The sequence below is a fragment of the Sminthopsis crassicaudata genome, chromosome 6 (genome assembly GCF_048593235.1).
Source record: "Sminthopsis crassicaudata isolate SCR6 chromosome 6, ASM4859323v1, whole genome shotgun sequence".
Taxonomy (NCBI): Eukaryota; Metazoa; Chordata; class Mammalia; order Dasyuromorphia; family Dasyuridae; genus Sminthopsis; species Sminthopsis crassicaudata.
Window position 1 is genome coordinate 53,326,488 of NC_133622.1, and position 14,474 is coordinate 53,340,961.

The following is a 14,474-nucleotide window of genomic DNA, read 5'->3' on the forward strand; positions in this document are numbered from 1 at the left end:
ATGCCTCTCTATTACTGGAAAAAATTAAAACTTTTGACACTGATTCAATCAAGTTCATATATATTTTATCCATTTAATAAATATTCAGTATTAATTATATTCAGCACAAAGTACTAGCTGTTGAGGGGAAAGAAAAAAATAAGATGTGGGCTCTTTTCTCATAGAACTCACTCTTTTCTCATAAAACTCACCGGCTCTTATGGGAATATAACAAATAGAAAGAAAGCTATGATATATAATAATATGAGATAAACACACAAATGATTCAAATGAAATACTCTATGAGGTCCAAGAGGAAAGTTCATTTCCAAATGGGAATGAGGGTTAATTTCATGGAGGAAATTATATTTATACTAGTCTCCAAAGGATGCCTAGGACTTCAACAGACAAAGGGATAAGAGTGATGGTTGGATAAAGGGAAAGATTTATCAGGCATTAGAGATGAACAGAGCATGGGGTAAGTAAAGTAAGTAAAGAGAAAGGAGATAACAAGTAGGGCATTAGAGTTTCAATGTAGACTTCCTAGAGGGGAAGAGTGTGATAATGCTGAAAAGACAGTGTAGCACAAAATTCTTGGGGTCTTCAAATACTATACAAACAAGTTGAAATTTTTCAGTTGGCATTTGGGAGCCAGATTTTGACCAGAGAAATAACATAAATGGTAATATAAACGGATATATGAATCAATTAGACTAATTTGACAAGGATGTGAAGGATGGAATGAATTGGAATGAAGAAAAACTAGTTAGGAGGGTTTTGCAATTGTTCTAATATAGGTAATAAGGGCCTGTGACAGGGTGGAGGCAAGAGACTGGAAAGGAGAAAAGTGAAATCAAGGATGTCTTAATGCTTGATTGGATGTAGGAATTGGGAGAGAAAGAGAGAGAGGGAAGAGATGAAGATACATCAAGATTTTTTATTATTGGCAGAAATTAGAAAGACAGAAGATTGAGCCAGATTTTGTTTCTGGATGTGTTTTTTTTTTTGAGAAGTAATAAGCCTAGTTGAGGAGATGTGGTATATTTATATTTGAAACATAGCATTAGTATCAACTGTAACATCTTCTTTATAATTTGAACATTGAGCTTAACCCAGAGAAGGTTAGGTGAAGTAACCTTTTTAAAGTTATATATTATTCAAACTGTTTTCTATATACTTTCAAGCCCTTGGTATATCTTTTCTACATAGAAAGTGATTCTTAAAGGAATAACTGCATTAATTATTGACATTTTTCTAGATGATATGGCAAACATAACACAATAATCAGCACCATCACTAAGACTTTTATATCAAAGTGAGGTTGATATCTTCATCTTTGGAGCAGTTTTGTGAGATGGAGATGAATTACAGATATTATCCTTTAATATATGATGAACTATCTCATAGTTTTAATGACCTGGCTATTTTTTCCAGTTCAGCTACATTTTATTTTTATTGTGTTTATAGTTAATTTTATTTTTTAAATGATTATTTTATTTTCCCCCAGGTACATGTAAAACATTTTTTGAACATTTCTTTTTAAAATTTTGAGTTCTAGATTCTTTCCCTTCCTTTCTTTCCAACCCTGCCTCACTGAGAATGCAAACAATTCAATATAGGTTATACATATATAGTCAGGCAAATCATTTTCATAATAGTCACATTGTGAAAGAAAACAGGCAAAAAAACCCCCAAACAAACAAAAAACCCTCAAGAAAAATGAAGAAAGCAAAAAAAGATACTTCAACCTGCATTCAGATTATCATCAGTTCTTTCTCTGAGTATAACATTTTTCAACATAAATCCTTCAGAGTTGTTTTGAATCATTGTATTTCTGAGAATAGTTATGATGACCATTCACTGCTGACCATCTTACAACATTGTTGTTACTCTGTACATAGTGCATTTCATTTTGCATCAACTTATGGAAGTGCTTCCAGGTTTTTCTCAGAGCATTCTGCTCTTTATTTCTTATTTATATGATAAAATACAATAGCATTCCATCACATTTACATATAATCATTGATTCAGCCATTACCCAATTGATGGGCATCCCTTCAATTTCTATAAGAGCTGCTATAAATACTTTTTGTACATGTAGATATTTTTCTTTTTCTTTTTTAATGTCTTTTGGTATATGGAAGTAGTAATGGTATTGCTGGGTTAAAGGGTATGTGAGGTTTTATAGCCCTTGGGCATAGATCCAATTTGCTTTACAGAATGGCTGAATCAGTTCACAGCTCCGTCAACAGTGTGTTAATATCTCATTTTGCCCACATCTCCCCCAAATTTGTCATTTCCTTTACTGTTCTATTAACCAATCCAATAGTTATGTGATAGTATTTCAGGATTGTTTTAATTTACATTTCCTTAATAGTGTAGGAAGATTTTTTCATATGGCTATACATTACTTCATCTGAAAACTGTTATTATCTTTTGATGGCTTATAAGTTGGGGAATGGCTCTTGTTTTCATATATTTGACTCAGTTCTCTTCTTTATGTTTGAGAAATGAAGCTTTTATCAGAGAAACTTGCTTCAATTTTCCCACACTTTTGCTAACTGTATTTTCCCCTGCTTCTTTTATTGTCTCTTTTCTTTCACTCTGTCCCTTCTCAAAAGTGTTTTTGCTTCTGACTACCCCTCCTCCACTCTGCCCTCTCTTCTATCATAACCCTTCCTTTTATCCCTTTCTCTTCCTTTTTTCATGTAGAGTAAAATAGATTTCTATATCCAATTGAGCATGTATGGTATTCCCTTCTAGAGCACATGGCTGATCATGTCACTCCCCTTGCTCAAAAATCATCTTTTGCTCTTCTTTGCCTCTAGGATAGAATTCAAAGTTTTTTAACTTGTGTTTTACAATCTGGCCTATGGTGTTTTTTTTTTTAACTCATTTTCTATTATTCTTCTTAGCATTCAAATAGTTCCATTGCCTTTACCTGATCTCAGAATTGTTTCTGGACCTCAGGTCTCTGCTTAAATTGTCTCCATTCTTACAACAAACTCTTTGCTTCCAATTCTTAGACTCCTTAGCTTCCTTTGAAGTTCAGATCAATTACAACCTTTTATGCAAAGCCTTTCTTCATCTCCCATTTTTCTAAAATTGTTCTCTGGGACGTATCCTGCCTTTTGTTGTTCAGTTGTTTCAATCATGTCCATCTTCTTGTGACCACATTTGTGGTTTTCGTGGCAAAAATACTGAAGTGGTTTGACATTGTCTTTTTATCATTTTACATTGTCTTTTTATCATTTTACAGATGAGGAAACTGAGGCAAACATGGTTAATGACTTACTTAGGGTGATATAACTAATAAGTATCTGAAGCTGAGTCTTCCTATCTTCAGATCCAGCACTCTGTCCATTGTATCAGCTAGCTTCCTATATCCTGACTTTCTTTATCTCTTTCCATGTTATATCTCTGTGTAGTATGTAAATTCCTTAAAGGCAAGAACTTTTTCTTTTGTGTCTTCATATATGCACTGTGCCTTGCATATAACACTCTTAATAAATGCTTATTAAATTGAATTTGGAATGTGAAACTTATAAGACTATATAGGAAAGTCTATTTGATTCCTTCATGGAGTTTTCTCCACTAGGCAGGATCAGATACAGTAGATATATAGAACGGGTGCATGTTACTTACTCTTTGATTTGCTGTTACATTTAGTGGAAAAGGCAGCATGACAGAATGGATAGACCAGAACGAATTTGGCCAGGAAGACCAATTCTGACCAAATCATTCATCTCTCAGAGCTCTAGACAATTCTCAACAGATTCTAAGTTGCAGGAAAAATGACAGTCTGCATTGATAGAAGTTATTTCCTTTAACAATGAAGTTACAGGTATAGTTTCTATTCCAACTTTTAGTTGAATTTAACATGGAGAATTTAAGAGGTCTCTTGATAGAGTGAATAGTGGATGAAGAATTGTTCTTAGAGCCAGCAAGACCTGGATTCAAGCATGTGTTTGAATCCCTCTTTGTTTTATAACCCATATTCCTTCTTGTCTTGAACATACCATTTATCCTATAGTTACAACTATTGAGCGCTGATGGTATCTTGGACAGCTATTGCCCAGGGTTGCAACCACACCCGGAGTCATAATAAAACTTTTTTGTCACTTAGTTTCCGGATCTCTAGTTTTGTCCATGGAAATGACAGTCACTTTTTTTTTAATGTTCATCTGAGTGCTAAAACAATGAGCACAACTAAAACCATAATGAATCAATTGCTTCTTGTGTTTAAACCACATCTTAATAGTGGGTTAGACACCCACTTATGCATGAAGAGAATCAGGTTTTGTTAAAATTCTGTATATTCTCTGACTGCCACTGCTAAAGATAAGGAGAAAACAGTCTAGAATCAATTCAAATTTTAAATAATGAGTGTCAATAAATATTATCTCTTGATACACATAAATTGCAAAGGCAAAAAGATTTATAGTGGTAAGGGAGAATCTATATCAGATTGGTGAGGTATGTATTTAAATGGCACTTAAAATATTTCTGGAGACAGCTAGGTTTCCCAGTGGGTAGAGCATCAGCCCAGAAGTCAGGAGGACTTGAGTTCAAATATGACCTCAGACACTTAACACTTCCTAGCTGGGTGATCCTGGGCAAGTCATCCAACTCCAGTTGTCTCAGCAAAATATATGGTGCGTGTGTGTGTGTGTATTTCTGAGCACTTGTTGCACCTTAGTGGCAAAAGGTTTTTTACTGAACAAGTCTAATAAACTCAGATACACAGTGTTGACAGAATCAGTCTCAACCATTTCTTTTGCAGTATCATGTAATCTTCATTGATTTTTACAGGAAAATAGGATAAAGTATAGTCTACACCAAAACTTCTTAAACTGTGGGTTGTGACCCCATATGGGGCCATATAACTAAATGTAGCCAGCATAAAAAATTGGCAAAAAATATTCTGACAAGATTTAATTCTTTATGTAAAAATAAGCAAGTATATTTATTTCAATAATATGCAAATTTGCTTTTGATTTTAACAAATGGTAAAATTATGTATGAATCAAAGAATTGTTTTAAAATAAATGTCTTTATGATGTATTATCAGTAAATGTCTGATTTGCATACCTATTTTATATATCTTTATATCTAGGTTAATGTAAAAACTTTTTGGCTGAAAAGGCTCACAAATGGAAAAGGACTTTAAGAAATCCTGATCTTTGCTATTTAATTTCAATTATTCAATTTATGAAGTATTTACTAAGTATTTAATATGTGCCAGATCCCTAACCACTAGAAATACAAAGACACAATGAAATAGTCCCTACAGTCAAGTAACTTTTCTTTTTTTCTTTCTTTTTTTCTTTCTTTCTTTCTTTCTTTTTTTCTTTCTTTCTTTCTTTCTTTCTTTCTTTCTTTCTTTCTTTCTTTCTTTCTTTCTTTCTTTCTTTCTTTCTTTCTTTCTTTCTTTCTTTCTTTCTTTCTTTCTTTCTTTCTTTCTTTCTTTCTTTCTTTCTTTCTTTCTTCTTTCTTCACATGACATTTCTTTCTTTATTTATTTCTTTCTTCTGAGGCAACTGGAATTAAGTGACTTACACACCTAGGAAGTGTTAAGTGTCTGAGGTCACATTTGAACTCGGTCCTTCTGACTTCAGGGCTGGTGCTCTACCCACTGCACTACCTAGCTGCCCCCAGAAATATTTTAAATGTCATTTTAAATATATGCCTCCCCAATAGATATAGATTATCTCTTACCATTATAACTCTTTGCAATTTATGTATATCAAGAGATAATATCTATTGACACTCATTATTTATAATTTTAATTTTCTCCTTATTTTATATTTTATAATTTTTGCTATATAAATAATTCATCCTCTCTTATGATATCTCCTAAAGCCATATTAATAGTAACAAGAGTAGTAATAATATTCTTTTGTTTGTATGTGATATTGTTAACCACCAGTAAATAATGCACTTAGAGTTTTTTTTTTCCTAACAGTAGTGGACAATTTACACTTTCATACTCTACTGTTCATGAATTTGTCAGAATTAGTGTTATACATTATCCCCAAAAGTCTATAAAGGAATGAAACCCACCACCTTATTGTATGAAGTACCAGGTACTAATCCTAGCCAGTCCAATCTAAAAAGCATTTTCAAGTACTTACTGCATACATAGGACTTGGCTAGATGCTGGGGATAGAAAAAATAAAATGACAAACAATCTTGCCCTCAAAGAGCTTACACTGTGTTAGGGGAGATATAGCATGTAAACATGTAAATCATAAATATGATAATTTGAGGAGGAAGAAGGCAGTAGCAACTAGGGAGTTCAAGAAAGGCTTCTAATCAGTGCTGGCAGATTACACAAACTTTGAAGGAAGCTAATTCTGACAAGTGAAGCTTCATGGGCATGTGACCTGAAATGGAATGCTGAGTTTGGAGTTCTGTGGCCAGTTAGATTGAAGTATAGAGCATATGAAGAGGAATAATGTTTGATGTCCTTGGAAACATTAGCTGGAGTCAGCTTAGAAATTGCATTAAATACTAAATGGAGAAGTTCAGAATTTGTCCTAGGGGTAATAAGAAATAATGGACATTTAAGCCAACTTTGTTCTTAAAGAAGGGAGAATACTTTCTTTTCTTAGACAAATTTTTCTGAGAGCTTAATTTATGCATCTGTTTAAGATTGACTCTTTTCTTAGAATGTTATAAAGCATTCTTTGAATTGAGAAATAGAAATGACAGCAAATAATTTTAATATGATAAAGGAATTGGGGGTGGGGTGTCTGAGCAATATAATTGGGAACATTGACATGCACACATGTCTATATATATATATATATATATACATATTATAGATAATAATGATTTTATACCAGCTCCATTTTTGTTAGTGATATTTTTTGAGGGGGATATACAACATTATTCCCATAGTAGTTGGACAGGGAGAGGAACTAGACATGTGATTTCAATGGTTTGGGGACTTCCAGTCAGAAAGTTCCCTCTACCAATGTAAGTTAGAATTTCTACAATTTCTATTTTTTTTTTAAGAGAATGACCTAAAGGATAAAGCCTTACCTATGGACACATAGCCATTGAATCTTAACCTTTCTGATAGAGACTGGACTGGAACCCAGGGCTTACTGGCCCTCTTTCATATCATCTTTCTATATATGTTAAACTGCTTCTGAGCTAAAGATAATCCCTGTTAACTAAGCCAATATACCTAATGGGAAAATTGCTGCTCCCATATACAAAGCAAAGCTAAATATATTCTAACTAAATAATAGAACTTTAAAAATCTTACCTGAAAGTTTAAATGAGGAAGAGTCTATGCACAATGACCCAGTATCACCTGTCAGTTTCTGAAGTAAAATATCTCTTGCCCTGTCTCGAAATTTTGCTGCATTATTATTGTAACAGGATTTAAACTTCAGCACCACATCCACCATTGTTTTACCATTGGATTCTCTGCAGGAAATTAAATAGAAACATGAATCAAATTGTTGCTATGGTCTTACCATTGTTATTGGGGATTAAGAGTGCAATAGACATGGCCATCAATGTTCGCTTCATCAAGGGAAGAGTTAATATAAAGAAGCTAATCAATGAATATTTATTAAAGATTTACTATATGAATATGTATTTGGTGATGTTTGTTGTATAAGTCTCAACCTTACTGAATATGGAATCAGTCTCAGAAAGTTGGCCACTAAATGATGATTTTTAAGCAATTATGCTCATATCTTGGTGGAAGGGGTACATTTAAGTCAGAACATAGGAAGTTTCCTCTAATATACTGTTCACCCTTCTTGTCCTATGTCCTGTAGTTAAGGAACAAAAAATGATTGTTCTCACAATATTTAGAACATTTTGTAATTTGTACTTGGGCCTAGAGATAATTTAACCAGAAAGCATTCTCAAACAGGGAAATGGATTCTGGCTACTAATCAATTTGGAATTCCCTCAAACAATGCATATTGAAACCTACCTGTTCCTGCTTGTTTTATGTGATTTGTCCATATTCTCTTACAAGTCCATCATAGAAAGTCTCCCAAATGAGGGACTTCCTTGATTTGTTCTGATAAAACAAGGATCCAATGACTATTTACTTGTTATCTATAACTCTTTCCATCACAGGTGATGACTTGTGAGTGAATTCAATTTAAATGAGGCAGAGTTTTACAATGATCAGCTTCTTTCTTCCTGAATTATTAAAGTCCAGTGTCAGGACAAAGGTCAAGTTGGTCTGGTGATGTCTTGGGATGCATTGGAAGACCCTCTTCTTCAATGTCTTCAATGTTTGATTAAGCTCTGAATATCCTATAGCACCTACTTCAGCTACCTTCATAGTTGTTGGAACAAGTAGTTCTCTTTGTCTATTGTACCAGGTCTTCACATACTTGGGGTAGACATCCCCTAATTGACCAATTGATTTAAGGCTTGTCAGTTCCCTTCCACTTGATTTATCTCATCTTCTGAGATGATTTTCCCATGGTATGGCCCTTCTGTATCCTGCACTTTCTTGGTTCCTTAACAAATACTACTGTGAACAGCCCTTCATTCTCCGCTAACAGCCTTTTGGTAAATGTCTTGCATTCAAGCATAGATGACCCAAAAGATTTTGAATATTTGGGAGAGTAGACCTATTACTTTGTTGGTATTTTCTTAATCACCTTTTAGGAATGGGGAGGATTTTAAAAAGATCTGAGATTTTCCCCATCCCTTTGCTATCCTTTTAGATATTTTAAAATATAGATTCATTTTTCCATGCTCATACCATTGTGTATGCTCCAGTATGAATCTTTTCTATATACATGTGGTGCAAATTTTGTCCATTTCCCATTTTTCTCTCTTATTTTCCATTTTTACTTCCTTTACAAACAATTCTGGTGCCATGACATTAGGTTTTAAATGTGGTAACCCCACTGTTCTGTGGTTGGTAAAAATAGTTATAACAACTTTACAGATATTTTGCATTTTTTATTATTTTGTTGATTTCCTTCCATTTTTTTTGTTCTTATGTCTGTAGTATGACTTTGCTTAGATCTCTTGCCAAGACTTCTTTAAACTGCTTTGATCCTCCACTACTTATGTCTGATTTAAGAGATAATACTGCTCACAATCATCCATCATTCTTCATAAGGTTTTATAAAACAAAATTTTATTCTAAACTGTTATTTCCTTTTTCCTCCATTTTTTTTTCACTTGATTGTATGCTAAAATACAACAAATATTTGCTGATTTTTCTCGTGTCTTTTGATATTCTTGTCATGATAATATATTTATAACCTTTAAAATCCACATAAAATAATTATAATTGATATCCTATATTTCTGCCATCCATTTCCCATTTTTCATTGCTACTGAAAATACTTGTTTTAGTAATTTAGGATTAAATTGCTTCAGTTGAACACTGTCTTTTTTTGCTCTTGAGATTGGGTCTTTCTTGTCCAGGCTGGACATGAAGCTATAATTCACAGACGAAGAGACAATTCACAGGTTTGATTTCATTATTAATCCCATGAAAGAACCTGACCTGTTCAATTACTAACCTAATCAGATTCAAGCAATCTAATGGACCTCTACCTCCTGAGAGTTTTCCATGTTGGTGTTAGACTTAGTGTGAGTACCTGATCAGCTTAGTTCACTGCAACTCAGAACTCTCAAACTCAACTGATCTACCCGCTTCAATCTTACTGATGTCAGGGGCTACAGGGACATACTACCATACTGGATATCTTTTTCTCATTATTATTCTTCCTACTTGCTTTCCTTTTTTAAAAAAATTATTTTGATATTTTCCCTGACAAGACAGAACTCTGTACATAAAGAAATTATTTAGTTAACTCTTACAAAAGCAAGTCTTTTTCTGTTTGTTAAGATACAATCTATTTCATTTTCTGTCATATTATTTGGTACTTGACATACCTAGGACCTAACAATTCTCTTCTTAAAACAAGTGTGTGATATGAAGACATGAGATTTTTTGGATTCTCTCATTCCCTTTTCCTGAATCATGCTTTTCTATGTACTCATCTTCCTCTCACTTTTTCACTGAATTCACCAAATATCATACTATATACTGATTTAATATAGAGGTATTTATCAAGTTTTTCAAAGTATTCTTGATCCTCAGTGACTAGTGTTTGTACATAAGCTGAAATTACTTTTGTTGTTGTTGATGCAATGAGAATTAAATGGCTTGCTCAGTATTACAGTGTCTGAGGTCCTATTTGAACTCAGGTCTTCCCAATTTCAGGGCCAGTGCACTACTTATTGTGCAATTACTTTTAAGGTGGCCTTTTTGGAAATACTTGTCTGTATTATAATGTGAAATAAACAAATATCCCATGAAATAATGCAATGTCAATTTTTTTCTTTTCTCTCAGGAATATAAATATTTTCTCTCTTTCCTTGTACAGTGTTAGACTGTAATTGCATTTAACTTAAGGGTTCTTTCCTACCCCGTTGTCTTTTGTTTCCTATATTGTTACTTCAGAGGTAATAGCTCCATCTTTTCACATCTGAATGGACAAATCTTATGTGAGTTATGGAGTATTTCTGTCAAACACTGATTATATTACTCTAGTCATTAAGGGATTTTGTCAGATATGAGGTGTGTCATTCTGACCTTTTCTCCTAGATCACATATTTTAGATACACATTGAAGAAACAAAAATGGATCTTTATTATTAAATGATAAAATGCCTTCTCACGTCCTGAAAGATAATGACCTGAAGCAGGGGTCCTTAAACTGAGAGTATAATAAAGCCTATAGACCTCTTCTTGGAATAATGTTTTTAAATGCATAAAATAAAATACAGAAGATTATAAAAAATTGAAATACAATTACAAAAATATTTAAAATATAAATACATTGACTCCTTGACTTAAAGCAATTTTTAATTACTTGTAATTCTCATCCCCCCTTTTTTCAGTCCTTCTCTATTCCTTTGCCAGTTTTGGCTGCCAAAAAGGTTACAATTTAGGGATAAATGGATTCTTTTTTTTTTTTTTTTTTTTTTTTTTTTACATAATCTTTATCGTTCTGACATTTCCTGATCTTTAGACATAGATCATTAAAAACATTCCCATCATACCCAATATCGATCCCTTTCCCGGATAGATTATTGCCCCTTGTAGCTCAGGTCTATGAACTCCATCCTGAGTTCTTCCTGTTGGACTATTCTCTTGCACTGATCACTTAGATTTACTTGTTTGATAAAAGGTAATAAAAACTACAGGGAAACTAACTGATGTAAAAGGAAGTCAATAGAATGAAAGGCTCAAACTTCCTGGCAAGTAAAAGCTGCTAAATATGTAATTGTTTTTCACCATTTGGTTTTTATAATATTAATATAATGCTTTAGTCTAAGAAGTTAGATAATAAATCATCAAACATAGGAGAACTTTTGCATAATTGATTAAAAAATAAAAATAAAGGAAGAAAGAAAGGAAGGAAGAAAAGAAGAAAGGCACAAAAATACTGAAGAAAATCATACCTTAAAAATTAAGATTGGCCTAATGGTTAAAAAAAAAAGACATGAAAATTCATGGAAGAAAAAAAAAACTCGTTAAAAAAGCAGAATAGGCCAAATAAAATAAAACTATAAAATTCACTGAAGAATTAATTTAAAAGCAGAATTGCCCAAATGGAAAAAAGAAATACAAAGCTCACTGAAGGAAATGATTTCTTAAAAATAAGAATTGGGCAACTGGAAACTAATAATTTTGAGACATCAAGTAACAATAAAATTAAGTAAAAACAAGAAAATATGAAATATCTCATCAGGAAAAATGATCCTTGAAAGTAAATCAAGGATGAATAATTTGAGAATTACCAAAAAGAGCCTAGACATTGTATTTCAAGGAAAACTGCTCAACATCTTACATCCAGAAGTTTTACATAGAAATTGAAAGACTCAACTGATTCCCACCTTTTGAAAGATATCCTAAAATGAAAACTCTCAGGAATATTGTAGCCAAATTCCAGAGCTTCCATGTCAAAGAGAAAATACTTCAAGTAGCCTTAAATAAATAGTTCAAACATTGTGGAATCACAATCAGAATCACAAAAGATTTAGCATCTTTCACATTAGAGGAACAGAGGGCTTGAAATATTATATTCTTAAAGACAACAAAGCTAAGATTACAACCAAAACCTACATAACAAAACTGAGGGTAATTCTTCAGAGGGAAAATAGACATTTAATGAAATAGAGGACTTTCAAGTATTTCTAATGAAAGGACCAGAGCTGAACAGAAAGTCTGACATTCAAACACTAGATTCAAGAGAACCATGAAGAGGTAAACATGAAAGGGAAATAATAAGAGACAAAGTCAAATAAATTACATTCATATATGGGGAAGATGCTACAAGTAATTCCTAAGATTTTTGTCATTATTAAGGAAGTTATAGACAGGGCACAAAAGTGAATTGATTATGTTGGGATGACCTCAAAAATAAAGGTGTGCGGAAGGGATATCTTGGGAGAAGGGGAAAGGAAAAGGTAGAATGGAGAAAATAATATCATATAAAAAGATAGCTTTTACACTTCAGGGGAAAATAAGACCAGCAGTGGCTGAACCTCACTTTCATCAGAATTGATTTTAAGATGGGAGACTATATACACATATACATATATAAATATACATACGAGAAATCCATCTTGCCCAACAGGGAAATTGTAAAGGTAGGGAATAAGTGAAGAGGGGAATGATAAAAGAGGGAAAAGATTGAGGGAAGCAGTGGTCAGAAGCAAACCAAACTTTAGAGGAGGGATAGGATATAAAAAGGAAAGAAAAAACAGGAGAAAAATGGGATGGAGAGAAATACACAGTAATTAAAACTGTGAATACTAGTGAGATAAACTCACCTATAAAATGGAAGTGGATAGCAGAATAGATCCAAAATATGGATCCAACAATATTTTGTTTACAGGAGACACACTTGGAACATAGACACATAGACACACAGAGTTAAAATAAGGAGATGGAGCAGAATTGATTCTCCTTTGGCTGAAATAAAAAAGGCAGGGTAGTAATCATGATCTCAAAAAAAGCAAAAGCAAAAATATATCTAATTAAAACAGATAATCATAGAAACTACATTTTAATAAAAGGCATTGTTATACAATGAAGTAATATTAAAAAATTACAGCAAGTTTCTTTGATAAAGGTCTCTTTTCTCAAATATATAGGAAAATGAGTCAAATAAACATAAGGACCATTCTCTAATTACTAAGTTGTCAAAAGATATGGACAGATAGTTTTCAGAAAAAGAAATCAAAGCTATTTATAATCACAAGAAAAATGCTTTAAATCATTATTAATTATAAAAATGCAAATTAAAGCAACTCGGAGTTACCAACTCATACTTATTTGAAATTACAAATGCTGGAAGGGATAAGGGGAAAATGGGTACACTACTGAATTATTGGAAATGTGAACTTACTCTATCATTCTGGAGAACTATTATACAAAGAACCATAAAACTGTTCATACCCTTTGATCTATTAAGTCTATACCTCAAGAGATGAAAGGAAAAGGAAAAGAAGCTATATCTACAAACTTTTTTTTGTGGTGACAAAGAATTGGAAATAAAAAAGATGGCCATCAGTTAGGGAATGATTAAACAAGTTGTGGCATATGATTGTTATGGAGTACTAATCTGCTATTAGAAATGGCAAGGAGGGTTGTTTCAAAACATGTGAAGATCTATTTGAACTGATGCAAAGTTTATGAGCAGAACTGAGATCATTGTACATATAACAGCAATATTGTAATGATGATCAAGTGTGAAAGACTTTGCTACTCTTATCAACACAATATTCCAAGACAATTCCAAAAGACTTACAATGAAAAATGCTATTTACCTCCAGAAAAAGAACTAATGAATTCTGAATACAAATTGAAATGTATATTTTTTATTTTTTTATTTTTCTTTTTATATGGCTAATATGAAAATGTTTTGCATTATTTCATATGCATAAGTTGTAACATATTATTTGCTTTTCTAGTGAGTGGGGAAGGGATAGGAGAGAATTTAGAAATCAAACATATTTTTAAATGCTTAAAAATAAATAAATAAATGACAACAATAAATTATAAAATTTTCTTTTTATTCTCTACAAAGTTCTGGATTTGTTGCATTTCCAAAATGAATTTCCTTGAATTCCCTTCTTATTTAGCAACAGCAGCAATGATCAGTTCAATAAACTCAAATCTTATTTTTCATTCTCATTTCTTTCTATTTGTGGAGCTCGTTGGCATAGAGTAAACAATAAAGCCACTTGTGACACATTTACCTTAACATCCCTGCACTCAGATTGCCATGGGAGTGCGATATCACTAGGTACCAAGTTCAAATGTTATGTATCCAGAAAGATTTGCTATTTGACACCTTGTGAAGCACCAGACTTAATAAAGTTTTATGGAGAGTGATGCTGATGACCAATTGCAAATGGTAAATAAGTGTGTGTAAGCACCCATTTAGAGAACTGGATTCTATTCAGTAAAAATAG

The 14,474-nt window shown here is 32.6% G+C and overlaps 1 protein-coding gene across 1 annotated transcript in view; it reads right to left on the minus strand.

Annotated features, from left to right (window-relative positions):
* The window catches only part of LOC141547262 (transmembrane protease serine 11C-like), a 73,973-nt gene that overhangs the window by 38,050 nt on the left and 21,449 nt on the right, over nucleotides 1-14,474 (minus strand). Inside the window, exon 5 of the mRNA XM_074275744.1 lies at nucleotides 7,256-7,419. Coding sequence (XP_074131845.1) covers nucleotides 7,256-7,419 — 164 coding nt within the window. The remainder of the gene's footprint in view (nucleotides 1-7,255; nucleotides 7,420-14,474) is intronic.